Source organism: Oreochromis niloticus, linkage group LG3 (genome assembly GCF_001858045.2).
Source record: "Oreochromis niloticus isolate F11D_XX linkage group LG3, O_niloticus_UMD_NMBU, whole genome shotgun sequence".
Taxonomy (NCBI): Eukaryota; Metazoa; Chordata; class Actinopteri; order Cichliformes; family Cichlidae; genus Oreochromis; species Oreochromis niloticus.
In genome coordinates, this window is record NC_031967.2 from 45,874,528 (window position 1) to 45,902,464 (window position 27,937).

The following is a 27,937-nucleotide window of genomic DNA, read 5'->3' on the forward strand; positions in this document are numbered from 1 at the left end:
AACAGACATTGGAGTGGTAAAGCAAGTCCTGGTGATCAGCATCAAGAAACTTAATAAACTGACGATGCTGAATTCCCCTCACTTTAATAAAGTTAATGCATTTTACAACTGGCTTCACTACATGAGGGGTTGTCCTCTCTTACCCTGTGCTGGATTCTTTTAAGCAACTCGTCTTTTTTTCCCGTCAGATTTGGCGATCCATCTGTGGTTATGTTGGTGAGTGTACTCCAAGGTAGCTTGTGCCTCTTGATGACTTCTGACATGCTGTCATACAAGTCCTCTCCCCGTGTTTTCCCCTTTAGGGATTCCATGGCCAAAAGCTCATTCGTCACATATTCATACTCCAATGGATGCATCAGAGAGCAATTTGGGGTTAGTATATTGCCCAAGGATATTTGGCATGCAGTCTGGAGCAGCCAGGGATCGAACCACCAACCAGTGTAGCAGCTGCATTTGTAGAGAGCACCTGGTCACATGCTGCAGGACCTGCTAGAAATGAACTAAATGTACCCACACGTACACACACACACACACACACACACACACACACACACACACAGAATGACATATCCTCTCTCAATCTATTTATGTCTTTATCTCAACCACACACATACATCACATATTAGAAGCCAGGACATTTCGATTTCAAATGTTTTCATATTTTATATGTTCTGTTGTGTTTATCTTTTTTGTTAAAGTTTTCAGTTTTGTTCCAGTTTGCATAATAAATGTTTCTATTGATGAATCAGTTGCTTATTTGAAGTTTCACAAAAACATCCACACAAATCCCTCTTAAGGTTCCCTGATGGTCACATGACATAATATGATTGGCCAAAATACAAGAATTTCATGCACTGGTCTAGAATACTATAAAAATGTAAAATATCACTACTTTTCTTCAAAATGAAATGCTGACATTACAGAATGCATGGTTTTATAGTGCAGTGGTAGAGAGGAAAGAAAATGTGGTTTCAGAGGAAGCAAATGGCGCACTTTTGTCCATAATAAAAATTAACAATTTAACTCTTTAAACTGGGAAATAATTGAATGTTTAATCATTTTGAAAAGGTCTCTAATGTGTAAATTAAAAAACTAGTACTTTAAAACATTGGGGAAGATAAACCATGCATCACTGGTGCTTTTCATAGTTTAAAGCACCAGTGATGCTTTAAACTATAAACTATGTGCTTTTCATAGTTTTAAGACATGTAGAGATCAACACTGCTCATCATATGTCAACCAGAGTTGTTGAGAGTTTCACTACACTTCATATTTCCAAATGCACTTTTGGATTGTTTCATCAGACCTAGACTAAAAATGTCATGATGCTCTACAACATTTCTGTGCTGCAGGTAAACTCAGCCCTGTTGTTTTGTACACAGAAGTCGCCAACACACAGGTTGAAGGTAAATACACACACACACTTAGAGAAACATTGCTATGAACCTCAATATTTGTATTTTATGTGAATAATGCCACAATGTAGTTTCGTTCTGACATTACAAGAATTAAGCCTCTATAGAGGAAAATTATACGTCTGTGAAAAAGGTCAAACTGATGGTAACAAAAAAAAAAACAAAAAAACACTCCAAGCGAAGAATGACTCATACTTATTTATATGTTCTATATCTCTTAACAGGAAACAGGTCAACAGTTTTTTTTTTTTGTTTGTTTTTTTAAGTGAACCACTAAGGAAGAAGCTGCAGAAGTGATGCTTCCCACATATAAGCTATAATCAGGCTCATTATGAGTAAATAAGGTGTTAAATGGAAAGTTGATTTGGTATAATATTAAGAGGTTCCAAGTGTTAGTTGGCCATCTGTAATCACTAATCAAAACCTTTGAAATTTCAAAGTGATAATAAAAGTGTTGATACTTAAACATGCTTTTTCATTTTAATGTTAGTACTAATCATTAACATTGGGCGAATTTTCAGTCCCTTTTGGGTTCATCAACTCCATCCATTTTTTTTTCATCCATTATTCAGGGTCAGGAGGGCTGGAGTCTATCAAGCGGGGCACACCCTCGACTGGTCGCCAGTTTGTTGCAGGGTTAACACAGACAAACACACTTTATACTACATACTACTATACATACTACATACTACTATATACTTATACATACTTTATATTTATACATACTTCATAAGTCTTCAGTCAACATTTCTTAAAATATGCTAAAAGGCTTCCACAGAAATCAGTCTAAGAGATGGTAAAGATAAAAAAATTAAACATCTTAATTTTGAGACACACATTCAACCTGAGGCTACCTGTTCAAGTGTGAAAGAAGATTTAGTGTGATATTTTAAGCTATTAGAAGTTTATTATGAGTAAATAAAAATAAACAAAGAAAAGAAAAAAGTAAAATTAGAGTGGAGCCAGGAAGTGAAGTGATTCAATTCAATTCAATTTTATTTATATAGCGCCAAATCACAACAAAAGTCGCCTCAAGGTGCTTTATATTGTACAGTAGATCGCACAATAATAAATACAGAGAAAAACCCAACAATCATATGACCCCCTATGAGCAAGCACTTTGACAACAGTGGGAAGGAAAAACGCCCTTTTAACAGGAAGAAACCGCCGAGAGAACCAGGCTCAGGGAGGGGCGGGGCCATCTGCTGCGACCGGTTGGGGTGAAAGAAGGAAGACAGGATAAAGTTATGCTGTGGAAGAGAGACAGAGGTTAATAACAGATATGATTCGATGCAGAGAGGTCTATTAACACATAGTGAGTGAGAAAGGTGACTGGAAAGGAAAAACTCAATGCATCATGGGAATCCCCGGCAGCCTACGTCTATTGCAGCATAACTAAGGGAGGATTCAGGGTCACCTGGTCCAGCCCTAACTATATGCTTTAGCAAACAGGAAAGTTTTAAGCCTAATCTTGAAAGTAGAGATAGTGTCTGCACTGTAAAAAAAAAACTGTCAAATTTACGGTAAAATACCGGCAGCTGTGGTTGCCAGGAATATACCGTGAAAAAAATGTGGGATCTGTAAAAGACAATACGGTATACTGGTTTTGTAACCCTAAATTTTAAGGTAGACAACGTATTATTTTACCAAAATCATGATAGAAAAAAACAAATATATTTGTCAATTATACAGCAATTTAATGTAAAAAATGCAACTTTCCATAGCTTTTTACGGATATTTGCAGTAAAAAAAAACGTTATAATATAATAATATTTACAGTAATTTGTTGTTAATTTAACAGTAATAGGATAGACCCTATTATTGTAAATAACTGTAAAAATAACAGAAATATGTTAAACCTTATTAAAACCTTTGACAGTAAAAAACACAGTGAAATTGTATAACAAATTACAGCATTTTATTTTGACCAGATACATTTTACGGTAAATTCCTGGCAACCACAGCTGCCGGTATTTTACCGCTAAAAATACAGTACAATATGAGGAACATAAATGGTTTACCGTACGTACATTTTACATTTGCAACTGCTAAATATAGAAAAATCTAAAGATGCTCATATATAACCAAGGTAGTGAATATTACTGATAAACAATGAGAAAATTTGACATACCATTTGAAAACAGACTAAACATATCATTTTCTCTATTCCTACAAAACAGCATAGATCTTGAGAATACAGCATGTGTCCATATATATGGCTGGTAATCCATGGAGGAATGAATAAACATGAAACAAAATATTACCTGCCCCTGACCTATCAACAGTAATGAGTCACTGGGTCCTGCCTTGGTGAAGGAAAGGACTCAGTGGAGTTTCTAATGCGCATGGTGTCGAAGATACAAGCTCTGCAGGAGTACTTCAATGTCCATCAGGAGTTCACTTTGGACTGGCAGGATCGCCTCTGCAGCAAAAAATGGACAAAGTTTGATCAGTGCTAGGGCTGGGCTATATCATACCGTTCACGGTAATACCGGTGTAATTTTGGGCAACGATAGGAAAATGAAATATCGCGATAGAATATGGGTAAAACGCGCATGCGCAGTGCCTATGTTTACATATGCACATGGCGGCGACGCAGAATGAGAAGAGCGAAAGTGGATCGTTAAATGAAACGGATGAACCAGAATGTGTTTGTAAAAATGCTGCAACTTCAGTGGTGTGGAACTGGTTTAGCTTTCGTCCGTCAGATACATAACAAAGCACTATTTTTGGTAGACCATGCTAGCGGGCCGTCGTTATTACCGTGTTGTTTGGAAAATAGGGCACACTTAAAATCAATCCTTTGATTTTTCTGAAAATCGTCAGTGCCCCTTATAATCCCATGTGCCTTATGTATGAATTCTGGTTGTGTTTACTGACCTCGAAACGATTTTATGTGGTACACGGCGCTCGAAAATCTGTCAAATGTTTCACTAAGACTTTGCTAAGTTACGAAGCCGCACCGCTTGATGGATTGTCGGAGCATTACGGCTATCGTAGGCAGGAGCCTCGCGGAGTGATACGTACTGTGCTTCAACATAATATTACTGTATTGTGTGTGTATAACCTCTTTTTAAGTTTTGTGGATATTCTACATGGTTTTGCTGAGGATATGTCGGCCAATTTCCACTGGAAATGCCTTTTGGTTAAACTGTCAGCAAGGAATTTGCATTTGCACTGTTAAATTTTTATATAACTTTAATGCACATAAAAAACAGCTCCTTGTTTAAGTGAAAATACATTGATGGGGTTTTTTGCACTAATAAAGTTGTGGAGTTGTAAAGTATTTTGTCTAGTGTCAATTATATCGTCAGTTATAACGTTATCGCAAATTTTCAAATGTATATCGTGATAAATATTTTTGGTCATATCGCCCTGCTCTAATCAGTGCTTGAGCAAAATGCACAGAAATGAACAAAACGTGCTGCCAAAAACAGATCTAATGATAAATGATTTCTTAAGTGTAAAATATACAGTTCTTAAAGGATAGCTATTGTCAAAATGCAACCTAGGCTGTTTTGTTTTTTTTTAACTGTAAACGAGACAAACATATATCTAAAAGCATAATTACGACAAACGAGCCGTTTTTGAGATTGACCGTGATTTTGTTTTGTGGTCAATAGCCAGTGAATGGGAATACTAGGGGGCCGGAGCATAAATTTGAGCGCATCAAAATCGATACAGTAAAAAAAACAAACAGCCCAGGTTGCGTTTTGGCAATAGTTATCCTTTAAATCTACTTATGTAAAAGTGATACATACAGGGAGTGCAGAATTATTAGGCAAATGAGTATTTTGTCCACATCATCCTCTTCATGCATGTTGTCTTACTCCAAGCTGTCTAGGCTCGAAAGCCTACTACCAATTAAGCATATTAGGTGATGTGCATCTCTGTAATGAGAAGGGGTGTGGTCTAATGACATCAACACCCTATATCAGGTGTGCATAATTATTAGGCAACTTCTTTTCCTTTGGCAAAATGGGTCAAAAGAAGGACTTGACAGGCTCAGAAAAGTCAAAAATAGTGAGATATCTTGCAGAGGGATGCAGCAGTCTTAAAATTGCAAAGCTTCTGAAGCGTGATCATCGAACAATCAAGCGTTTCATTCAAAATAGTCAACAGGGTCGCAAGAAGCGTGTGGAAAAACCAAGGCGCAAAATAACTGCCCATGAACTGAGAAAAGTCAAGCGTGCAGCTGCCAAGATGCCACTTGCCACCAGTTTGGCCATATTTCAGAGCTGCAACATCACTGGAGTGCCCAAAAGCACAAGGTGTGCAATACTCAGAGACATGGCCAAGGTAAGAAAGGCTGAAAGACGACCACCACTGAACAAGAGACACAAGCTGAAACGTCAAGACTGGGCCAAGAAATATCTCAAGACTGATTTTTCTAAGGTTTTATGGACTGATGAAATGAGAGTGAGTCTTGATGGGCCAGATGGATGGGCCCGTGGCTGGATTGGTAAAGGGCAGAGAGCTCCAGTCCGACTCAGACGCCAGCAAGGTGGAGGTGGAGTACTGGTTTGGGCTGGTATCATCAAAGATGAGCTTGTGGGGCCTTTTCGGGTTGAGGATGGAGTCAAGCTCAACTCCCAGTCCTACTGCCAGTTTCTGGAAGACACCTTCTTCAAGCAGTGGTACAGGAAGAAGTCTGCATCCTTCAAGAAAAACATGATTTTCATGCAGGACAATGCTCCATCACACGCGTCCAAGTACTCCACAGCGTGGCTGGCAAGAAAGGGTATAAAAGAAGAAAAACTAATGACATGGCCTCCTTGTTCACCTGATCTGAACCCCATTGAGAACCTGTGGTCCATCATCAAATGTGAGATTTACAAGGAGGGAAAACAGTACACCTCTCTGAACAGTGTCTGGGAGGCTGTGGTTGCTGCTGCACGCAATGTTGATGGTGAACAGATCAAAACACTGACAGAATCCATGGATGGCAGGCTTTTGAGTGTCCTTGCAAAGAAAGGTGGCTATATTGGTCGCTGATTTGTTTTTGTTTTGTTTTTGAATGTCAGAAATGTATATTTGTGAATGTGGAGATGTTATATTGGTTTCACTGGTAAAAATAAATAATTGAAATGGGTATATATTTGTTTTTTATTAAGTTGCCTAATAATTATGCACAGTAATAGTCACCTGCACACACAGATATCCCCCTAAAATAGCTAAAACTAAAAACAAACTAAAAACTACTTCCAAAAACATTCAGCTTTGATATTAATGAGTTTTTTGGGTTCATTGAGAACATGGTTGTTGTTCAATAATAAAATTATTCCTCAAAAATACAACTTGCCTAATAATTCTGCACTCCCTGTAGACAACGCAGCCCTAATCACAATCATAATTTGTTGGAAAACGTATTTAAGTTTCCTATTGATTTATCATAGAACTTGAAGTTAATGGCTGAATACATGGTGATGAGACCTATCATTCAATCTACATTTTATAGCGTATGAAACTGCTCACCTGGACATGAACCTGAGCTCGGCTGATTAAGATTAGTGTCTCCTGTCCATCTTTCTTTAGCAAAACTTGAATAATACCACTGCTTACCTCTTATTGAATCTTTGGGTGCAGACTTAATTGAAGAGCCTCGTATAAACAGGCAGGGTGTGATGTTTAGGGAAACCAAAGAATACAGGCGCCATCATTTCTGCCAGAAGACTCATGGGGTGCAACGAAGCTTTCATTGTGGACTGGCTAGATACCTTCTACATTCAGAAAGAAAACAAGAAGGGTATACACCATAAACAACAATAACTGACAAAAATAATGAGACAAGAAATTAAAGTAACAAAATAAGTGCAAATCAAGTTTCCCTGTGTTGCAGTGTAGCTGAATGTTTTTCAACAATTTGATTTACGGTAAAACACATACCAAATATTTCCAGCCAAGGTTTGTTTCAATCTTCAGCATGTTTTTCCTGCCATTGTCTTGAAACTGTTTCATCTGTCCCTCTCATTTGATGCTGTTTACAAAAACAAAACAGCAATATTGTAAAGGGAAAAAGGAAAATGAATTTAATGGAAAAAAAAGAAAAAAAGATTATGACCTGAAATCTCACCATTTCCTGAGAGTCACAGGTCCTTTGAGTATCCTTATGGTTTCTGCTCAAATTCAGTGTCTGAAAAGGGCAGGAACAAAACAAACCTTTTTAATCATAAAGAGAGAGTTCTGACACTGACGTTCACACATCGCCATTGCACATGTAAACGAAGAAACCACCGCCACACCAGTGACATGGGTGGGGGCAGAGTGTCTTCGGTAAAAATGAGCCTTAAACGCGCCATACCTGGTGTATGTCTGCTTGCAGCCTGCTTCAATACACCAAAAGAAACAACGTGGCTCATTCCGATGCAGTTTACAATGAAGCACGTAGCCCCTTGATGACTGAACTACCTTACCACAGAAATTACAGGTTAACATAACTCCATGTACTTTGGTAATTCCTCCCTAGCAAATTAAGCACGCCAAACACAGAAACTAATCCAGAGCAATGCTTCCCTCGCGACAGTAATGCTAACTCAACTCACAAATGCTAACTAAATTCACAACCTCACTCAAAAAAAACGAACTGCTAAAATTATCTATAAACGCCGGGCGCGCCGCTATTGGTCATTTTCAGGTGACGTCATCCCGCAATGTAATGTCGCTCTTTGTTTCTTTAGGAGGAGGTTCGAATTTGATCAGAAGTCACGTCTGCAGACCGCTGCAGCCACATCTTGCCTTGCTTCCCCTTTTTTTGGTGAAATGGTTCGCTCATACTGCACAATGTTGCTACCAGAATTTTTTTTTCTCTGCAATTCGAACGTAAAACGTCTGTACACAGTTTACCAGCAGTTTAGCTACCAATCAACAGCGATCACACAAACTCAAAATTTAAGGCGGACCCACTTAAGGTGGTCTGATAATATGGCGTGAAACACAACAACATAAAGTTGTTTTAAAATAATAATTAAAAAAGATTATTGAAATCAATTTGGCTGCAGTTTAAAGACTTTTTTTGTCTCGGTCTTGGTGTTGGTCTTGTCTCGACTCGGTCTCGGTCTTGTCTTGGTCTCGGATTAGGCGGTCTTGACTACAAGTCTACTATATATTACAACAGATATGGCACTAGCTGAATAATACAAACAAAGTTTATTCCAGTTTAAACATCCAAGGAACTGTCTGGTATGTATATATATAATCAAAATGGGAGTAAGCTGTAAATCAATGTTCTTACATTTATCGCAATCATTTTGTCCAACAGCTCCAATAGACAGTGGTTCAAGACTGACAGAGGATTCACATAAGAAACAAGCTAAAATTACTATTTTTAAATTCACTGCTGTATATGTGTATTTTTATTATTATTATAATTATTATTATTATTTACAAAGTGTTTTTCAAACTGATAAAGCATTTTTGTGAAACGAAAATGATAAAATAACATTTGTTGATATTTCTATATGACTGTACTGTAAGTACAAGTTCAGTAAGCACAAATGAGTGACAGGATTATTACAGGTTTATTTTCAACCACTGACAAAAATCAAATGTTGACAGATACACATATGAAAATATTTTCTTCAGTAACACTAATGTTAAACTTTGATATATTTCTTTACTTTTCGACATTTTAAACCTTAAACGAATATAATTATAATTATTTATGTAATTATTTGTGGACTTTTTTTTTCCAACTGGTGCTTTTTTTTATTCTTTCAGGACTGCAGGCAGGCATTTACCTTGACATTGGCATCATCACTGCTGTTGTCATTGTGGCTGTGATTGTTTTTGCCTTTATAGGAATGGCTGAGCAGCAGCAGACGGGCAAATCTAAATTTACATTTGAAACTCTAATACTCAAGGATAACACTTCATATTTACTAGCATCAATAATATGAGAAACTATTAAAGAAAAGAGTGATAATCCTGAATGATAAATAATTAAAAAACCTGTTATTTTTGTTTACATTCACGATTCCCTGTTTGTGTGTGTGTTTGTATGCAAAGCTATCACAACACTTCAGGAAACAAGCTTAACAAAATTTTACAAGTGTTTGAACAGCTTTGTAAATGTTCTGAACCACTTTTCGCTGACTTCTGTGAATATTGTTGTGTTTTCATCAAAACCTAAATCAAACTTGCTGTGTGCGTTTCAGTGCATGTCTTGGTTGTTTAAATGAGAATATCCGATAACAGCAGCTGTTTTTTTTGTCTTTGCCTTGCTAGGAACGACTAACCAGCAGCAGCCAGGTAAATGTGAAGATTTTCTCAAATCCAAATTTACCTTTAAGTTTTGATCCTGTTGATAATGATCGTATCATTTATTATCCTGAATGATAAATGCTTGTTATTTTGGATGATACTGACATTTTCTTGTACGTGTTTGTGTGCACAGCTATCACTACAAGTCGGGACGCAAGCTTAACAAGATGATGTGATTGTTTGAACAGCTTTTGTTGCAATACAGTTACCTCCGGCTTTTGTAATTGTTGTTGCGGTTTATGTGAAAACCTTGATTCAGTTTGCCAAGTATGCTGTGGGATTTTGACTGGATGTTTAGGTTAGAATAGCCAAAAACAACAGCTGTTTGGCTGCTCCCCTTGATACCGGGGATTAGGTCTACTGTCACCAGCTTCCATGTTCTCCTCTCTGTTCTCATTTTCATTCAACATTTTACTGCCTATTATATGTTGTTAGTAATGTGTGCTTTAGCATCTATAGTGCTCAGTAATGGTTATTTTCATATTTCTTGTTTTTTTTTTTTTCCACACAGCTCCACAGTGTTATAAGTATGATCCATATAGTTATTTGTAAACTGTTAAATAAAGATCTTTGAGGCTTCTCTTCTTATGTTACACCTGCAGAATCTGAAGGAAGTGTTTTAGTTAACTGGTGTTATTTTTAGCAACTTTCTAACACTCATGAACACTCATTAGCACGCCCTCACAAAGTCATTACTTTAGTGAATGCAAACTCCCAATGAGGATTTTCTATAACCTCTATTTCACTGCAAACCTTAAACCAAAACCACCCACTGACCTTTCTGTTGTAGTCTGATATGACACTGCTGATACACTGCCTCCTATCTCTTACTCGTGTCTTTGAATATATAAGTCAACCATTCTACAGAGGCATATTTTCACAAAGCAGTCAGACCAGTTCAGTTTAAACATGCTTTATTTTCTCTTCTCTTCTATCATGTCATGTCTTGTTTCTCTGCCTGAAATTTAAATACTGCACACCAGATATTCTAAGAAACATGTCTCAAGTTCACCCATGTCACCACCGGATGCACACAGGTGAAGCTTAAACACAGATGCTGGCATTTGAAGCAGGGATGTGTGGGTGGTCACACTCATTTTACATCAAGGGGCATATACAGCCCACTTTGGTCTCAAGTGAGCCGGATGAATGAATGAATCTCCACTTTCTGTCAGTGTAAAAATGTTTAACAACACATTTAGTCACTGTTAAATCTTAATACAAGAGAAATAAGTGCAACTTTAACAGCACATCTCTGTTTTTAAACATGATAAATATGTAAAATGACAGAAAAAAGTTCTGGCTGCTCCCAGACTGTCCTTTATTCTTTAAAAAATAACGTTTTTTTGTTTGATGAAATTTGTCTTTTACTTTAGAAGAAATTTTTGTACTAGACAGTGAAAAACAGAAACTTTACTGTCATTTAATTGTTTTTCTATTACTTACTAATTTGGTATAACATGAGTGGCTCTGGGAGGGGGGGGGTCTTTCACTTATTCCAGTTTCCTAACATCTCATTTTGTGACATGACAACATGCTGTAACATCACAAGACCTTGCAGCTGTGACATAATATCATATCACTCCATTCTCTTTTTGGCAACTTTATTTTCCAGTTTTGCCGTTTACATGAAGCGTGGCATTGCTAACCCATGCTCTGCCTTCTCACGCCGTTTGTGTTAGCCTCCACTCACTCGTGTTCCCTCTCGCGCTCACTGATGACGTCACAGAATTGTACTATAATTTACTTTAAGTGTGGGAATAATAAATATGAACTCATCCATCTAGACACAGAGAGCTGAGTTTAGATGGGAGAAAATTTGCATTGATGCTATCCTCATGTGTTTGTGTTTTGAAGCAGGACTTCCTGAGCCGCCTCACTGTGGTTCGACACACATACTTCCTGTACTTTGCTTTACATCTTACTGTTTTCAGCTCTTCTGCTCTGTCTCTCAAGAAGCTCCAAAGGTTAATGCTTAGAAGAAATGACAGTACTTTGAAGGAAGTGAATTGAACTGTGAATAGAAAACATTCCACATGTCAACATTTGATGATATTTTCTTGAGAAAATATCATCAAATGTTGACGTTTTAATACACTGATATTACCTGGACAAAAGAGTGATTATCCCCCTCTTTTTCTCGCTATACTTACATTGTGCCAACAATGCTTTGGCATTTTCAAATGTACTTTTGGATAGTTTCATTAGACCTACACCAAAAATCTCAGGATTTAAATGCTCTTCAACATTTTTGCCCGATAGTTGTTTTGTACACAGAATTTGCCATCACACAGGTTGAAGGTAATTTTACACACAGACAGAAACATTGCTATGGACTTCAATATTGTATTTATTATGCGAATAATGCCACAATGTAGTCTCTATGGAGGAAAATTATACATCTGTGCAAAAGGTGAAACTGAAGGTAACACAAAAAACCTCTAACTGTAAGGTGTGAAGAATGGCTCCTACTTATTTTTATGTTCTAATCTCTTAACAGAAATCAGGTCTTTTTTTATTTTTATTTTTTGTGTGTGTTTTTTTAAGTGTTAGTTGCCCATCTGTGGTCACTAATCAAAACCTTTGAAATTTCACAGTGATAATAAAAGTGTTGATACTAGTGTCACATTGAAAAGTGTATTTTAAATGTGCTTGTGCATTTTAATATGAGCACTTATCATTAATATTGTGTGAACTTTCTGGAGTCTATTAGGTGGGGTACACCCTCAACAGGTTGCCAGTCTGTCGCAGGGCTAACACAGACAAACAGACACACGCTTTATATGTCATAAGTCTTCAGTCAACTTTTCTTAAAATATGCTAAAAGGTTTCCACAGAAATCAGTCTAAGAGATGGTAAAGATAAAAGATTTTGTGACACACATTCAACCTAATGCTACCTGTTCAAGTGTGAAAGAAGGAGTTAGAGTTACTGTGACATTTTAAGCTATTAGAAGTTTATTGTGGGTAAATACAGGTAAACAAAAAAGTTTAAATTAGAGTGGAGTCAGGTAGTGAGGTGATGAGCTGTGATGCTGTATGTTTCCACACCAGCAGGAAGCAGTGCCCTCTGTGACAGAGGCGTGACTTAACACTGTTCAGCTGCCGTCGAGCCAGTCAGTATATCAGCAGCCGCATCATGGAAGTCGCTGCACTTTGTGCTGTTGTTGGTGAGTACTGTATACAAATGTGTCCACTGTCTGAAATCCACTTCAGTCACTGAATAATGAGATTGATCTGTACTCCTTGCAGCTGATAACATTTCAGTAACTAAAGTTTTTAGCCAGGTCTGTGATGAGGAAGTGGTTGTTTATAAAGTTGCTTATCATGTCCTAAACCAACAGTTTCTGCTGTGGTATCGATTAATGCTGTTTACTAGAGCTGCAAGAGTCAGGAGCTGCAGTGTTACTGGAAAACAAGTCTATGTTTATATCTCTGAACTGTTTCTAGCAGTAATGAAACACATATTTCAGCCGGAAGCTTGAATTACTTTGATTGTTTTTCTGAAATCATCATATGACTAAATGCCTGGTTGATGGCAAAAGAAAAATATCAGCTTTCCACCTTTTTTTTCCTTTTGTGCAGCTTCTCTCAGAGTCGTTCCCAACAAATCCCAGTTCTTCCAGTATGAATTCATCTCCATGAGCTGTGGGGGGCAGAAAAACTCTTCAGAGTGGAGAGTTAAGAGGAACACATCCTTATACATAAACACAACATGTTCCTCATCCTCAAATGGGATAGATGAGTCTCACTGCTTCATCAGTGACCTTTATCCAGGAGACAGTGGAGTTTACTGGTGTGAGTCTGCAGCAGGAGAGTGTTTTGATGCTGTCACCATCACTGTGACAGGTGGGTTTAAACAAACAAGGAAATGAAAACTTTTTTTATTTTCTTTTTGTATGGGACACAGAACACTTACTCATCATTCAACCATAAACACAAACATTTAAATATAACTAGTGAGACATTTGTTACAAATCTTAATTGCCCTCTTTTCAGTAGCAACCACAGAAACGTTGGGAGACACAAAGTTTCATTTGCTAATATCTGCTGTGAAACTGTTCTTCTGTCTTTTTACTTTAATCTAATCAAATTTCACTAATTTACTAAGTATTCCTTCTCTGCCAGGTTTTGTAGTCTTACACAATCTGACAGTTTGTTAATGTCCTTCCTAAGAAATTCATCTCAATCCTCCTTTTTTTCTTGGTAACAGTGTCCACATGCCCAACACAGTTAAAGACTTCTGTGATGCTAAGGACATAAATGCTTGCATACTACAGACGTCCACATTGGATTTTAGCCTAACAAATTTTTGCCACCATTATCAAAAATAATTCTCATCATGAACTTCTCAAAAGCTCTGGTAAACGAACTGATTCTTATATAGCACCTTTCTCCTCTCCTGGAGCTCTCAGAGGGCTTTATATAACATGCCTCATTCACCCTTAAGTGCTTTCTATCTGAAATTCATCACATTCCAACTTAGGGTTACTATCTTGCCCAAGAATATTCGGCACAATTGCAATGCTGCAGCAAAACTGTGAGCAGCACTTGTTGGTGTAATTGGGGAGAATTCAGAGAAACCTTGCTCTTCATTTCAAAACTGATTGAACTAATAGAGTAGACTCCAATATGCTGATTTATTCATTTTGTACTCTGACGTCTTTATCTTTCAGCTGGTTCTGTGATCCTGGAAGGTCCTGCCCATCCTGTGATGGAGGGGGACACTGTAACTCTGCACTGTAGACACAATGCAGGCTCATCCTCCAGTTTCACTACTACATTCTATAAAAATGATGATCTCATTGGGAGCAGCTCTACAGGAAACCTGACCATCCACAGGGTTTCCAAATCAGATGAAGGACTCTACAAGTGTAACATCTCTGGAGTTGGACAATCACCAGACAGCCTGCTGACTGTCACTATCAGGGGTGAGGGGGCGTAATTTTTTATGTAACTTCAACTTTACTCTGAACAGACAAAAACAAAGCTCTGTGGTTGGTCTGAGACATGTCATGTTTGTGTAGTTGTAGTTTATGTGGATAAAATATGTGAAGCAGTCATGGGAGCTGTTTTTGTTTCGTGTTCCCAATAAAGTGTTTGGCTAGAAATAAAGTATCCTCCACTTTGTTTATTTCATGATTTACTGTACATGAGAGACTCATAAATATAAAATGAGTAAAGTAAGCTTTGTTTTGTTCACACTGATGATAACCTGGAGTGTTTCTGCTTTGAAGCAGTGTCCCGTGAGCTGGCTCCCTCTGGCCTGATGCACATTGTCCTTCCTGTGGTATGCATCTACCTCTCAGTGGTTTCAGTAATGCTGCTCATTCTCTGGAAAACCCATGAAGGTCAGGACATGGAAAAATAGCACTACACTGTAAATGAAAAAACAAATTTACTTTCTTTTTTTTTAACTTTTAAAGAAATTAATGAAAACATGTTTTGTATAGTAACGTTTCAAATGTTTGTCACAGTTTCAGTTCCCAGTTTTAGCATACTAAAGGTTCACAATTAACTTTAAACACAGCTGTGCTTTCAGTTTACTTCATCATACCCACCCTAAAAACATCTCTGGATTTTAGGATTGTAATGCTCTCTGATTTGTTTTTTGCTGCAGGTAAAATCGACCCTTCAGTTGTGCTCTACACTGAAGTCACCACCAAACTAAACTACAACAGAAGAGGTAAACACACTGACACACATCTCAGTATTAATGATGGCAACAATTAATCAGTAGGTTCATTTTTGCAAGTTTCTCACATTTTGAATGTAAATCAAAAGAAACCTTGTAGAATTTGTGTCAAAAAATAATGATTTCAGTAGAAAACAGCACATTCTAGTGTTTAATTTATCATTAAATAAATAAAAATAAAATGGAGAGTGGTACAATTTTGAAAGCGTCACAAGAATTAAGCCTGCATACAGGAAGGTGGCATATAAAAGTGTAGGTGTAAGGTGTGAAGAACAGTTTACACTTTTCATGAATTACGTCCTTTTTTTTTTCAGGTGAACCCCTGAGGAAGAGATCCTCTTTATTCTCTTCTGAGGCTCCAAAGACTTGTCTATAAATAAATGCCTCACCATGAGCTGACTCACAAAGCCTGCAAAGCCTTTTTAAAATTAGTTTTTACGAAAAAAAAAACATCACTGAAAAATAAATGACAGTTAATAATATCGTAGAGTATGAATCATAAATAAATTTTTATTGTGATATTTACTCTTTGTACAACTGAAAAAATGGGAAATGAACTTTTCTGGGTCAATTAACTCTAAAAATTAAACACACACACTGCCCTGGCAGTTCAATACTTTTACTCATTAGCTCTCATATCAAACCCACATAGCAGACAGATCTGGACCGGATCTGGTGTCAAGCCGGTACTGCTGGCTGACTTCTGGCAGGGTAAGTGGGATGTCATCCAGATATGGGTCAGGCCTGGCATAGATGGCACTGTTTATGTGATGGCATGCCGCATCTGGCCCAATTATGGTGTGGTTTATGTGGCCCAGGCTCATAGAAAACAGGTCTTCCCCGGATCCAGCATCAAGCTGGCACTTCTGACTGACTGGTGTCATGGCAGGGTGTATGTCAACCAGATGTGTGCCAGGTCTGGCAGTGATGGCCAATGTTCCATCAAAATAGGAAAATGTTCCTATTTTTTACTGTCTGAACAGAGATTTGTCATTTTACTTTTGCACTATTATGTTCGGGCACATGTTGTTATTACATGGCTTGATTAAGGTACACATTAGGCTGACATCTTGGCCAGCACAGGGCCAGCAGTGTGTCTGCAACTGGCCCATGTGTGGGCCACCTCTGGCAAACCAGATCTGGGCCACCAAAGGGCCGTCATTCTTTACAGTATGTGGGCCATGTGTAAGCACATTGTGTGGGCCAGATCTGGGCCATACCAATTTTGCTATGTGGGTAATATGTCCACAAATGATTCATGTGCCTAAAAACATGGATCCGTCCTAAATTTTGCCTTCACACATGATTTACTGAAAACAGCAATGGTTGTGGATGAAACTACCCTCGTCAATGTTCAACATGCTTCCACTACAGACTTCTTTTCGTGTACTTTTTTTACATGTTGTGTCTTATTTTTTATATACAAATCCCCTTAACTGGAGTCCAGATGCAGGATTTGAGTTCCCATTTAAAATATACTGAGAGGTTATTCCAGGTGTTTTTGTCTTCAATGTGTTTTACAGTTTTACACAGTAAATCAGCCAATGAGATGATGCTAAAGACAAAATAGGGGCTTGTTTTTGTTTTGTTAAATTGTCCTTTTTTGGATAAATTTCTTCTTTCTAAATTATAAAATAAAACATTTTCAGTACAAAATCTTCCCCACAAGATAACATCGTTGTGACACCCTGCCTAACGACCCTGGTGAGACAGGAATGAAAACAGGAATGAATACACACACACACACACACACACACACACACACACACACACAATCCTGACAATTTTTTTTATATATCTTTATGTTTTTCAGAGGCTGTTTTTTTTCTCATTTATGTATCTAGCAGTTGGTCAGTATAAATATCATAAATATATATACGACTATGGTAATTTGTTACTAATTGGCTTAGGAGCTGGGTCATGACGTTATGTAACCAAAATCTATCTTTCAGCTCTAAATCAATGGGTAACAATAAATCTCACTGAAACAGGATCATTTAATATGTGACTAAAAATGATTAAAACTACACACAGATACATGTATAGTGATGAAAACCTAGATATTAAAATGTGATGTGTTCTTCTACTTCACCCATGAAATGCTTTTATATATATTCTCTTAGCACCTAATGTGCTGTAGCATGGAACTACGTCCTCATTTGCAGATTAACACAAATGTAAGCTAAAACGAGATGATAGTCGTCTACAGATTAAAAAGTCGATCCTGCTATAGAAGCACACCAAACTTTGTTTAAGGCCTCAAACTAAACAAGCAAATAGAGAGACAGAGAGAGAGGAGGGGGGAGGTGGTGGGGTGGGAGGACGGACTGCCAGGATCATGACATTTTGAACAGTATTAATGCAAAAGTCTTTAAATCTTAATTGTTACACATTTAATGCGATACACACAGTGGGTAAGGCTTTTCTACTTGTTTAGGTGAAGGTGGTTGATTTGAAGTAAATAAGGTGGAGCCACAAACTGTGACTGTGTGATGTGATGCTTTACGTCTCCACACCAGCAGGAAGCTGTGGCCTCTGTGACAGAGGTGTGACTTAACCTTCTCAGGCCACGACTGAGCCAGTCCGTATATCAGCAGCCAAGTATCATGGAGGTCATCACACTTTGTGCTGTTGTTGGTGAGTACTGTATTTATATGTGTGTGCTGTATGCAACCCACTTGAGCCGCTGACTAATGTGTTTAATTTGTTCTCCATGGAGACATTAAAATTCAAATAACATCAAAATTTAGTCCAGGCTGAGATGAGGAAGTGGTTTCTCTTACAGTTCACTTTCACATCTGCTCTCACAACTGGAGGCAACGTGAAATGATTTAGCAGAAGTAGCAAATATTTAACTTGGTATTATTTTTGATGTTTAAAGTTTACATGTTTTTCTTCTTTTTTTTCTGGTGTTTTTTGAGAAAATATTGAACTTTAGTTCCAGGATGTTTAAAGTCTTAACGGCTAAATTAGACCGACTTTATTCATTGTAGCACCCTGCAACTTTTGATTTAATGTATGGTTTAGGCACTTTATTTTCAACTTCATAGCCATTATGAAAATACTCATAAATTATCATTACTGCAAAGTAAGCCTTTATGGCAGTCAATAAGAATGTTTCCACTTATAACTCGAATATATGTGCATGTGTAACATGTTTAATTAAATATCTCAGCTTTCAATCATTTTTCTTTTGTGCAGCTTCACTCAGAGTCATTCCCAACAGATCCCAGTTCTTCCAGTATGACTCCATCTCAATCAGCTGTGGGCAGCAGGAAAACTCTTCAGAGTGGAGAGTTAAGAGGAACACGTCCTCACACATAAACACCACGTGTCCCTCATCCTCAAATGGAATAAATGAATCTCACTGTTTCATCAGTGACCTTTACCCAGCAGACAGTGGAGTTTACTGGTGTGAGTCTGCAGCAGGAGAGTGCTTCGATGCTGTCACCATCACTGTGGCAGGTGGGCTTCCACATTCCATGTTTTTCAGCCTTTTGTTAACAATGGACTTAAAATGCGAATCTACTTTTCAGGTCACGCGTTTCAAATCCTCAAGCAAACATGATAATATGGACATATTTGAACTTTAATAAACTAAAATAACCATAAATCACAAACTAGTGGAAAGTAGTGGAAAAGGATTTAACTGATTTTTTTAATCATATTTTCCATTGCTGTCTGGCCAGCTGATAAAAGCAGATCGGATCATTTGTTATTAAGCAGTTTGAAAAATGCAGCGCTGGAATAAACTGCAAACTATCTGTTGTAGGGTTCAGAATACATGAACTTCTGCTTTCAGGCGGTGGGATAACAGAAACAGAGAAATTCTTCCAGCTTGTTGAGCACCTCTGTGTCCATTTATTTACAGTCTGCACAAAGACATAACTCTCCCTCCCCTCTGCCCAGCTCAGTAGTCTTAAATAACACAGTGTTTACATTTCTCTCCTTTCTTCCTGCTCTCCCGGTGACACTGCTGACATCCCCAGTTCTATTCATTAATATTAACCTGAGAGAGTGCACCTGCATGTTTGAATATGATGTAAGCCTTGATGAATATTTCTCATTACTCAACAAAGGCCCAATTAGAATTTTATATAAACATGAGTTCTTGATTGTGTAAATTTATGGCAACAGAAGAAGAAGAAGTCTTGCTTTTTGTTTCAGTTAAATCGGATCGGAGTAGACTCCAGTATTGCATTGACCTTTTACATGTTTGTCTTTCAGCTGGTTCTGTGATCCTGGAGAGTCCTGTTCATCCTGTGATGGAGGGAGACACTGTAATTCTGCTCTGTAATCACATGACCACTGTCTATGATAATCTCATCATTGAATTTTACAAAAATGAGCTTCTTATTGGACGCAGCTCAACAGGAAACCTGACTATCTACAGAGTATCTAAATGTGATGAGGGACTCTACAAGTGCAACATCTCTGGAGTTGGAGTTTCACCTGACAGCTGGATGACTGTCAGAGATAAGACAAGTATTATTATTATTATTATTGTTATTATTGTTATTATTATTATTATTATTATTATTGTTGTTATTATTACTTTGTTCAACTGTACAGTGAATTTTATTAGGAGCAAATGTATACTGGCTTATGGTTACTGAATCTAAGGTGCCTTAAATCAAACAAACTGCTCCTGGTTGTGTGATGACATCAGGTTGTGGTTTGAAAGTTTTGTTAATGACTGTGTGAATTCCATTTAACAACATAACTGTTGGCTTACAAAGATAAATTCATCTCATCTTTTATTTATACATGTTATATTAGGGGAAAAATGCAGACAAGTACCAGTACACACATTGCTGGTACTTCATTCCACTCCCTGCAGTCAATATTCACCATCTTAGATACAGAGAGGAAGTAGAAGTAGGATGATTATGCTCATGCAAGTTATCCAACTTACAAGGCCAGAGATTTATCACCTGTTGACATTACATATGTTCTGGCATTGTACAGTAATGGTTATGCATGTTAATTTGTCAGAACAGCAGAATTCCTCGACATGTTCAGAAAGTGTGACGTCTCACACATTGAAGGAGCGTTTTGGTTAAGCTTAGACTTCACAGCCTTCCCCAGTGACAACAGTGAAATCCTGTAAACTGGATGTGTCATGCATGTTCATCTGACAGACTTGAGGAAGTGAAATGATGCAATCGTGTCAGTGGACTTTCTGTTCTGTTCCCGATAAATTGGTTGGCAAATCGAAGGATCCTCAGTTCTGTTCTGCCCTAAATCACTGATGATGAAAATAAAGAATAATAAAGAGCCATGTACACAGTGGACACTGTTGTTTCCATCATCATGCTAACCTGTGGTTTTTGTGTTTTGAAGCAGGACATCCTGAACTGCGTCATCCTGGTCTGACACACATTCAGTTTCCTGTGGCTTGCATCTTCCTCTTATTGTTTTCAGCAGTTCTGCTCAGTCTCAGCAGCAAAGGTATGCATGCAGAAGAAATCCCTGTCTTTTGGCATGTGAAGAGTAACATTCAGAAGACTGTTACAGTTTAACTCTGCTAAAATATTGTAAATGAAAAAAATAAATAAACATGTGTCCAACTTTTACAATTTAAATGCTCTGCAACACTTTTTTTTTTTTTGCTGCAGGTAAAATTGACCCTGTGGTCGTGCCGTACACTGAAGTCATCTACACACAAAAGTGCAGGAGAAAAGGTAAACACACATACACAGACACCTTGTTATTAACCTAAATAATAATAATAATAATAATCATAATAATGGCACCAATTCAAATTTAATCATTGAGTCCCACAATCCAGAAATGACTCATATGAGTGAAATGCCCCCGACATGTTGGTGCTAAGCACGTTCATTTCCTTTCTGGTCATTTGCATCTTTTTTTTCTTTTTCTTTTTGTTAGGTCGACGACTGAGGAAGAGGTCCTTGATGTTATCATCTAAGGCTGCATACAGATGCGTTTGCACACACACGTCGTGCACTGTGCTCACTTATAAAGCCGACAGCTGATGAAGCGATAACGGTGATATGTTTAAGCACTTTAACCTACCTGTACACTCTGTGTTCCACACTGCACCTGCAAAGAAATATACATATTAGAAAGAAAGAACAAAATAAAGAAATACACTAGCATTGGAAATCCTCATTGGTCTCTTTTCAAGTAAACCCACTTAATAAATAAATAAATAAAGATAATAATATATATATATATATATATAGATATATAGATATATATTATGGAATGCCGTTTAGGAAAATGTTATATATATATATTACAGCCAAAGTCTGAATATATGGAATGAAGCTTGAATATATAGAATGATCGTCTGAATATATCGAATGAAGCTTGAATATATGGAATGAAGCTTGAATATATAGAATGATCGTCTGAATATATGGAATGAAACTTGAATATATAGAATGATCGTCTGAATATATGGAATGAAACTTGAATATATAGAATGATCGTCTGAATATATGGAATGAAGCTTGAATATATAGAATGAAACTTGAATATATGGAATGAAACTTGAATATATGGAATGATCTTCTGAATATATGGAATGAAGCTTGAATATATAGAATGATCGTCTGAATATATCGAATGAAGCTTGAATATATGGAATGAAGCTTGAATATATAGAATGATCGTCTGAATATATGGAATGAAACTTGAATATATAGAATGATCGTCTGAATATATGGAATGAAACTTGAATATATAGAATGATCGTCTGAATATATGGAATGAAGCTTGAATATATAGAATGAAACTTGAATATATGGAATGAAACTTGAATATATAGAATGTATGAACCTCATTTTTAGAGATGAGGTGTTTCTGAAATCTCTGCCTTTACAAAATGGCATCAGCTGAACTATTTCAGTACTTTTTAGAGCTTGACAACTGTTTTGCGACAGCTGTTCAAACTACAAATGGTCGAAATAATTTGGAATTTATACTACGTCACCTTGAAGAACACGTTTTCATTATTGCAACATTTCTAGTGCTCATGAATAATGTTCAACAAAACGTTTCTGGGATAAGATTATGCACACTTCTTGAGGGAATTTATCAATCACTGATGGAGATGTCAACTGAGCTAACACTTCGAGCAGAAGCTGAAGCACATGTTATGGGCTCATTATACCATTCTACATCTCAAAGAGGAAGGCCAAGGTAAGTGATAAAAATGGAAACAAATTTATTCATAATGTGTATGGCACTTGAGAGAGTCAAGAGATGGCAAACAAGATAATGAATGCAAGAAATAAGAAAGAAGTTAACATATTTGTTATTTTGTGTCTAACTCTTTTAGGTACAACATACCAGCTACTCAGCTGACTGACATGCGAGACTTGGGGTTTAGTTGGATGGCCATATCTCAAATGTTGTCAGTAAATGTTCGAACACTGTACAACCACAGGATACAACTAGGTTTAGTGGACTATGGAACTTTTAATAATATTTCAAATGTGGATCTTGATCATCTCATTACTGAGATTCTTACACATACCCCTGGCTCAGGAGAATCCTACATTAGTGGTAGTTTGAGAGGAAGAGGAATCAGAGTTCAGCGGTGGCGAGTGCGAGAACGTTTAAGAATAGTTGATCCAGTGGGAAGAGCTTTGAGAAGACGGAGAGCAATTCAGAGGAGGGTCTACAATGTCACTGTCCCAAATCAAGTGTGGTATGCCTTTTTTCACTTTTTAAATTTGATTAATGTTAATTATTACTTCCTGCATTGTAGTAATATAATATTTTGTTTGTGTTTTAATAAACAATGTTGTATAATGTCTGGGTTTAAAATATTGTTTATCTCCAGAAATAGGTTACATGACAGAAGTACAATGTCAAAGTCATAGACCTTTATTTTAATGTACATCTAGTGTCATAATAATAATATATTTCTTCTTATTCCAGGCATATTGACACAAACCATAAGTTAAATCCTTGGGGGTTTGTGTTTCATGGAGGAGTTGACGGCTATAGTCGCTGCATTACCTACATGAGATGCTGCACAGATAACAGAGCATCAACTGCTATGCAACTTTTCCAGAGTGCCGTTGATCTCTTTGGCCTCCCACAACGTGTCAGGGGTGATGCTGGCAGTGAGAATATTGATATTGCACGGTTTATGATTGAACATCGAGGGCCAAACAGAGGAAGCTTTATGGTTGGACGAAGTGTGCATAATCAAAGAATTGAAAGATTGTGGGGTGAACTAAACAGAGTTGTGTCAGCATACTTTAAAGACCTTTTCCTCTTTATGGAAAATGTTGGGATTTTAGATAGCACTGACCCATTTCATATTAGGGCTCTTCACCATGTATATCTTCCAAGAATTAACAGATCTGTGGATGAATTTGTAAATCAGTGGAACCATCACAGCTTAAGGACAATGGAAAATAACTCCCTGCTGCAGCTGTGGACTGTTGGAATGTTGCAACTTCCTCAGCATCACAGACCGCTCAGTCAAGTGCACTTCAGACATCGTTCTTACCATCACCAGCAGTTGACGGCTGACTTGAGGCAGATCGACCCCTTGAGTGACGATGGAAATCATGGGATAGAAGTTTTTTTGACAGCATGCCGCATGCTTCAGTGAAGTTATTAGTAAATTTGTTTGTGTTAATTAAAAAATGTATTTGAGTGCCAGACACTAAAAATTGTGAAATATCATGATACTGAAAAAGGTCCAAGACTATTATTTAGGTAAAAGTAAGGTAAGGTAAAAAGACTGGTTTTATCTTCATATTCACTTGTGTCATTTAAATCATAAAAGTAGACAAATAAAGTGTTTAGACTACACTTTTTTTTCATGACAAACCATACTTGTCACAGTACAAAATGTTACAGTATATGTTACATATGATTGTATGATGTACTAATTTATCTGTTAATAAACAGGAATTATGATTCATTCATTAAATAAAATATGTTATACATTTTAAACTCTCTTTTTAAAAAAAAAAAAAAAAAAGACACAAATTACATAAAAAGTAGGAACACAGAACACTTTATTTGTGTATTTCCAGTACCCAGAGGAAGGAAATAATATTCTGCAGTAATAGGGCTGGTCTTAAAAAAACACAAATGAAAGAGGAAAAAAAACCCAAACAATCTACAATGAGCATGTGTTATCCAGTAGTATAGTAAAATGTGCAAACAAAATCCTTAAAACACTCCCTGCAAACCACACTCTCAGAAATAGGGGTACCAAAGTGTACCAAAAAGGGTACAAATGCTTGTCGCTGGGGGTGTTCCTTTTTGAAGGACATTTCTGTACCCTTTAGGCGTGGTACATTTTTGTACCTTATGAAGTTGTACCATCTGAAGTACAATCATGTACTTTCCTAAGACATAAATGTACCTTCAAACTATAGTACAGAAATGTTCCCTTGAAAAGGGTACAATAGGGTACCTATGAGGGTACCCCCCCAGCGACAACCTATTTCGTACCTAAAGAGACAAAAATGTACCCCCAATAGTCCAAAATATTTGGTTATTTAACCATTTATTTTCGATAATAGAATCACATCAAAGCATTTAAACAACCACAGGAATACATCCTTGATTACATTCGTATATTGCCATAGGACATGTCAAGAAAAATACATTCATTTAAAAAAAGTAAACAATCACATAAAGACATTAAACACCTGAACACAATGTTTTTGACGGATCACAGAGATGGCATGTATTTAAAAAACTGTCCACACAAATGTTTTGCTCTACTTCAACAAGCCAGAATATATATATGTCATATATATAGACAAAGTGGAAAATGTGCTTGCAATCACGTCACACAGAATACCTCAAGGACACAAACAGCCTATCATCAACTAAATAGGTGTCTAGAGCTTGAAAGTCTAATTCATTTCCTGGATTGAACAGGATCCAGTCATTGTGAACTGCCACTTGGTAAGCATGGAAATGACATTCATAAGTGCAAGGAAGTAACAGTTTCCCACACAATACCCAACAAGTATCAAGATTCAAAATATACTTGATTTTAAAGAATATAGGTATGGCTTCAGTGTGTACATGGCCAACTACAAAAACATCCTCAAGTTCATATTTGACACTGCTGACAGATATAGCAGACACACGCTGAAGCACTTTATCCTGAAAATGCACATCTGTAAAACTTTTGTTCATTTCCAGAGCATTCTGTAAGTCTGTGGATTAACAGCAGTGTTTCCCCTACATTAGCTTAGCTGTGATGCTGAACCGCAGCTGAATTCAGCTCCATGCCAACAAAACACCGAGAATGAAACTTGTGGCCAAAGGCTATCCATTGCATCATGCATTTACCTCTCCAAGGATGATGAAATCTTCTATCTTCTCCTTGAAGATGGATGGCAAGAGGAGAAGTGCCCCCTTGAAGTCAATTCCTAGGTCATACAGATGCAAATGCACTTCATTAGATTTTGATAGCATGCAAATTCCCATTAACATGCTCTTGACATGGCACTATGGTACATCAATTATCTTTGGAAGAGAGCACAAATGAATTGTCACAAAATTTACTATTTGTATGAGGTCAAATTAGTACCTGTAATGTCTTCAGCCAGTGCATTCTCTCTTGCCTCCATGTAGACCTTCTTCAGTGGCAAATCCTTGGTCATTTGAAGAACATTTTGAAGAACAGCAGTGAAGTTCTCGCTAAAGCGGCAACAGATGTTGTCTTGGCAGGGATGCATTAAATCAACCTCATCACACAACTGGAAATGAAAAGAGCAGAATAGACAAAAGAATGACATTTTACATTGAGGATTTAAACTTTTGACATGTTTAAAGACACAGACTGGAGATAAATGTAAAGTGCTTTAACCCTTGAACAAAAATTCTAAAGATAATAAACAGATTGATTAATCAGTTAGTACAGAAAATAATAATCAGATTTACAGACAAAAAAATCATTAGCTGTTTCCCCAATCATCTTAACAATTCTTACCCCTGCAGATGTCCCCAGGAATGGATATCTCTTTAATAGGTCCACAGTACACATTCCTTCAGCTACCTCTCGACGTCTCCATGCAAAGGTTTTTGTCATGCGGTCTTTCACCAGTGCTGTGTCAGGATGTAGCGTCCTGTGCTGATCATTTAGCACCTTGATATGAGCATCAACGGAGGCTGCATCTTCCCCCACAAAGCACGAATCCTTTGTCAAAGCAGATATCAGTATTATCATAAGTAAAATCTGATAAGTTAATGTTACTCGAAATGCAGTAATTTGTACACCAAATGCTTTGAAAAAAATGCAAAAATGTTGAATAGGAATTGCAAGTTTAGCTGACTTTTGTTAAATCAACTGTGAAGTTCCTTTTTCTATGTTAATGTTATCTGTTAACATGTTTCTTTCAATTAATGTTTACTTTTAGCTTTACAGTGAACATAATAAGACTACATATGTTACCTTAGCTCTTAGAGGCTGAGGGTGTGAGGATTTACGAGAGAGGGCTTCAGTCTCTTCAGACAGGAGCTGCTGGATTCCTCTGTGGTCCGATGTTTCTGCGTGCGTCCAAACTTTTCTTTAACCCAGTTCACTTCTTCGTTGCTGATTAGGGGAGCCCGTTCTGCTTTGAACTTTCTCTTGAGTTGGCTGTGCCAGGTGTCCTAGTTGTTTCAAATGTATATAAGTAGTTAATTATGCTTACTTTATATTAATATAATCTATAAAAGAAACAAAAAAGGAGAGGTACTCACATAACCATTTCCGTGTACATCTCTTAAGAAAGGATACTTCACAATCAGGGCTTTGATGACCTGGATGTAGTCTGAGTGGGTTGGGTACCTGTTTCAAACATAAGAAAAACAACCCACAGTACACTGATTACTCTTATCCTTTCCTGGGGGCTTTTGTGTTCTTCAATTCTTCTAATCATATTGTTATTACCGTAAATAGTATGTTATAGACCAATGTCAAATCAATGTAGCTAAAGTTGATTTTAATTTTTTAAAAATGGGCGCGGACAAACAGCCACACCTCTCCCAAATCCCACTAAGTAGGTGGAATGGTACAAATGTGTACCTTCCATTGTTTAAAATCCCTTTGAGCGGGAAACAAGTTAGATGCGATAAATTTTGCTTAGAAAACGATTTTGTTAATAGCTATATTTACATACTAGCACGTTTTGAGAAATTATTGATTTTTCTACATTGTTGTACACGGTTAGTCACTATTTATTGATAAAACACTCGAATACGGCGGGCAGACAGAAGTTGAACATTCCACCAACAGTCTAAATAGTCCACATTTGTACCTTTCTTTGTTTAAAACTTAGCTAACTGCTAGCTTTCACCCATGTTAAATCTAGCTCTTCGGACTTTTACTAACTCTACTGTAAAATTACACGTTGTAATTTTTATAAAAACACAAAATCACACCCGACTTACCTCTAAACCTTTGCGCCTCGTCGTCTGACACATCAATGCCTTCTTCCATCAACTTTTTAAGGAGCTCCTCCATCAATAACCCCCTGAGAGTCATTTTCTGCGTCAAAGCTAGTCAGCGCGGAGGCGGAGCACTCATCGCTGCTGGCTTTTCAGCCTTTGGGATTAATGCGCGTTGC

General features: G+C 37.2%; 4 protein-coding genes and 1 long non-coding RNA gene across 9 annotated transcripts; 3 read left to right on the forward strand and 2 right to left on the reverse strand.

Moving 5' to 3' along the window:
• Positions 1-3,311: 3,311 nt before the first annotated feature.
• Positions 3,312-7,989, reverse strand: LOC109194250 (uncharacterized). Of its 2 annotated transcripts, none has more exons than XR_002059905.2 (4): positions 7,489-7,988; positions 7,302-7,392; positions 6,978-7,135; positions 3,312-3,837 (listed from the first exon to the last, which is right to left on the reverse strand). It is a non-coding gene; the product is annotated as an uncharacterized LOC109194250 (long non-coding RNA). The 2 variants fall into 2 exon arrangements; XR_003215591.1 differs by lacking the exon at positions 3,312-3,837 and adding an exon at positions 6,126-6,143 and having other exon boundaries at positions 7,489-7,989.
• A 3,896-nt stretch (positions 7,990-11,885) lies between these two features.
• On the forward strand, positions 11,886-16,482 carry LOC102080466 (high affinity immunoglobulin gamma Fc receptor I-like). 2 transcript variants are annotated; one of them, XM_025901683.1, is made up of 6 exons: positions 11,886-12,843; positions 13,259-13,522; positions 14,350-14,604; positions 14,914-15,024; positions 15,294-15,359; positions 15,683-16,482. In XM_025901683.1, exons 1-6 carry the CDS (start codon positions 12,813-12,815, stop codon positions 15,742-15,744), a joined length of 789 nt encoding a protein of 262 aa, XP_025757468.1. In that variant the 5' UTR covers positions 11,886-12,812; the 3' UTR covers positions 15,745-16,482. The 2 variants fall into 2 exon arrangements, with proteins under 2 accessions (XP_025757468.1, XP_005460687.1); XM_005460630.4 differs by having other exon boundaries at positions 14,911-15,024; positions 15,683-16,480.
• Positions 16,483-16,486: 4 nt separating this feature from the next.
• On the forward strand, positions 16,487-21,513 carry LOC106096553 (uncharacterized). Of its 2 annotated transcripts, none has more exons than XM_013264477.3 (6): positions 16,487-18,005; positions 18,570-18,833; positions 19,596-19,853; positions 20,712-20,819; positions 20,987-21,052; positions 21,261-21,513. In XM_013264477.3, exons 1-6 carry the CDS (start codon positions 17,975-17,977, stop codon positions 21,365-21,367), a joined length of 834 nt encoding a protein of 277 aa, XP_013119931.1. In that variant the 5' UTR covers positions 16,487-17,974; the 3' UTR covers positions 21,368-21,513. The 2 variants fall into 2 exon arrangements, with proteins under 2 accessions (XP_013119931.1, XP_025757455.1); XM_025901670.1 differs by having other exon boundaries at positions 20,715-20,819.
• A 453-nt stretch (positions 21,514-21,966) lies between these two features.
• LOC109196654 (uncharacterized) lies at positions 21,967-24,301 on the forward strand. 2 transcript variants are annotated; one of them, XM_019350997.2, is made up of 3 exons: positions 21,967-22,538; positions 22,678-23,049; positions 23,283-24,301. In XM_019350997.2, exons 1-3 carry the CDS (start codon positions 22,222-22,224, stop codon positions 23,965-23,967), a joined length of 1,374 nt encoding a protein of 457 aa, XP_019206542.2. In that variant the 5' UTR covers positions 21,967-22,221; the 3' UTR covers positions 23,968-24,301. The 2 variants fall into 2 exon arrangements, with proteins under 2 accessions (XP_019206542.2, XP_025757270.1); XM_025901485.1 differs by having other exon boundaries at positions 21,967-23,049.
• A 549-nt stretch (positions 24,302-24,850) lies between these two features.
• On the reverse strand, positions 24,851-27,855 carry LOC112845668 (uncharacterized). Its single transcript, XM_025905084.1, has 7 exons — positions 27,762-27,855; positions 27,397-27,415; positions 27,072-27,159; positions 26,817-26,981; positions 26,320-26,526; positions 25,918-26,086; positions 24,851-25,756 (listed from the first exon to the last, which is right to left on the reverse strand). Exons 1-7 carry the CDS (start codon positions 27,853-27,855, stop codon positions 25,665-25,667), a joined length of 834 nt encoding a protein of 277 aa, XP_025760869.1. The 3' UTR covers positions 24,851-25,664.
• Between the last annotated feature and the right edge of the window lie 82 nt (positions 27,856-27,937).

Excerpts from the sequence above, each read along its gene's own strand:
- LOC106096553 (XM_013264477.3), top strand. The coding sequence starts at position 17,975 with ATGGAGGTCATCACACTTTGTGCTGTTGTTG. Across the intron at positions 18,006-18,569 it reads CACACTTTGTGCTGTTGTTG|CTTCACTCAGAGTCATTCCC; the intron begins GTGAGTACTGTA and ends TCTTTTGTGCAG. Across the intron at positions 18,834-19,595 it reads TGTCACCATCACTGTGGCAG|CTGGTTCTGTGATCCTGGAG; the intron begins GTGGGCTTCCAC and ends TTTGTCTTTCAG.
- LOC109196654 (XM_019350997.2), top strand. The coding sequence starts at position 22,222 with ATGGCATCAGCTGAACTATTTCAGTACTTTTTAGAGCTTGACAACTGT. Across the intron at positions 22,539-22,677 it reads TCTCAAAGAGGAAGGCCAAG|GTACAACATACCAGCTACTC; the intron begins GTAAGTGATAAA and ends TAACTCTTTTAG. Across the intron at positions 23,050-23,282 it reads ACTGTCCCAAATCAAGTGTG|GCATATTGACACAAACCATA; the intron begins GTATGCCTTTTT and ends TTCTTATTCCAG.
- LOC112845668 (XM_025905084.1), bottom strand. The coding sequence starts at position 27,855 with ATGACTCTCAGGGGGTTATTGATGGAGGAGCTCCTTAAAAAGTTGATG. Across the intron at positions 26,982-27,071 it reads ATGTACACGGAAATGGTTAT|GACACCTGGCACAGCCAACT; the intron begins GTGAGTACCTCT and ends TGAAACAACTAG. Across the intron at positions 26,527-26,816 it reads AGAGACTGAAGCCCTCTCTC|GATTCGTGCTTTGTGGGGGA; the intron begins GTAAATCCTCAC and ends GCTTTGACAAAG.
- LOC102080466 (XM_005460630.4), top strand. The coding sequence starts at position 12,813 with ATGGAAGTCGCTGCACTTTGTGCTGTTGTTG. Across the intron at positions 13,523-14,349 it reads TGTCACCATCACTGTGACAG|CTGGTTCTGTGATCCTGGAA; the intron begins GTGGGTTTAAAC and ends TTTATCTTTCAG. Across the intron at positions 15,025-15,293 it reads TCTCTGGAAAACCCATGAAG|GTAAAATCGACCCTTCAGTT; the intron begins GTCAGGACATGG and ends TTTTTGCTGCAG.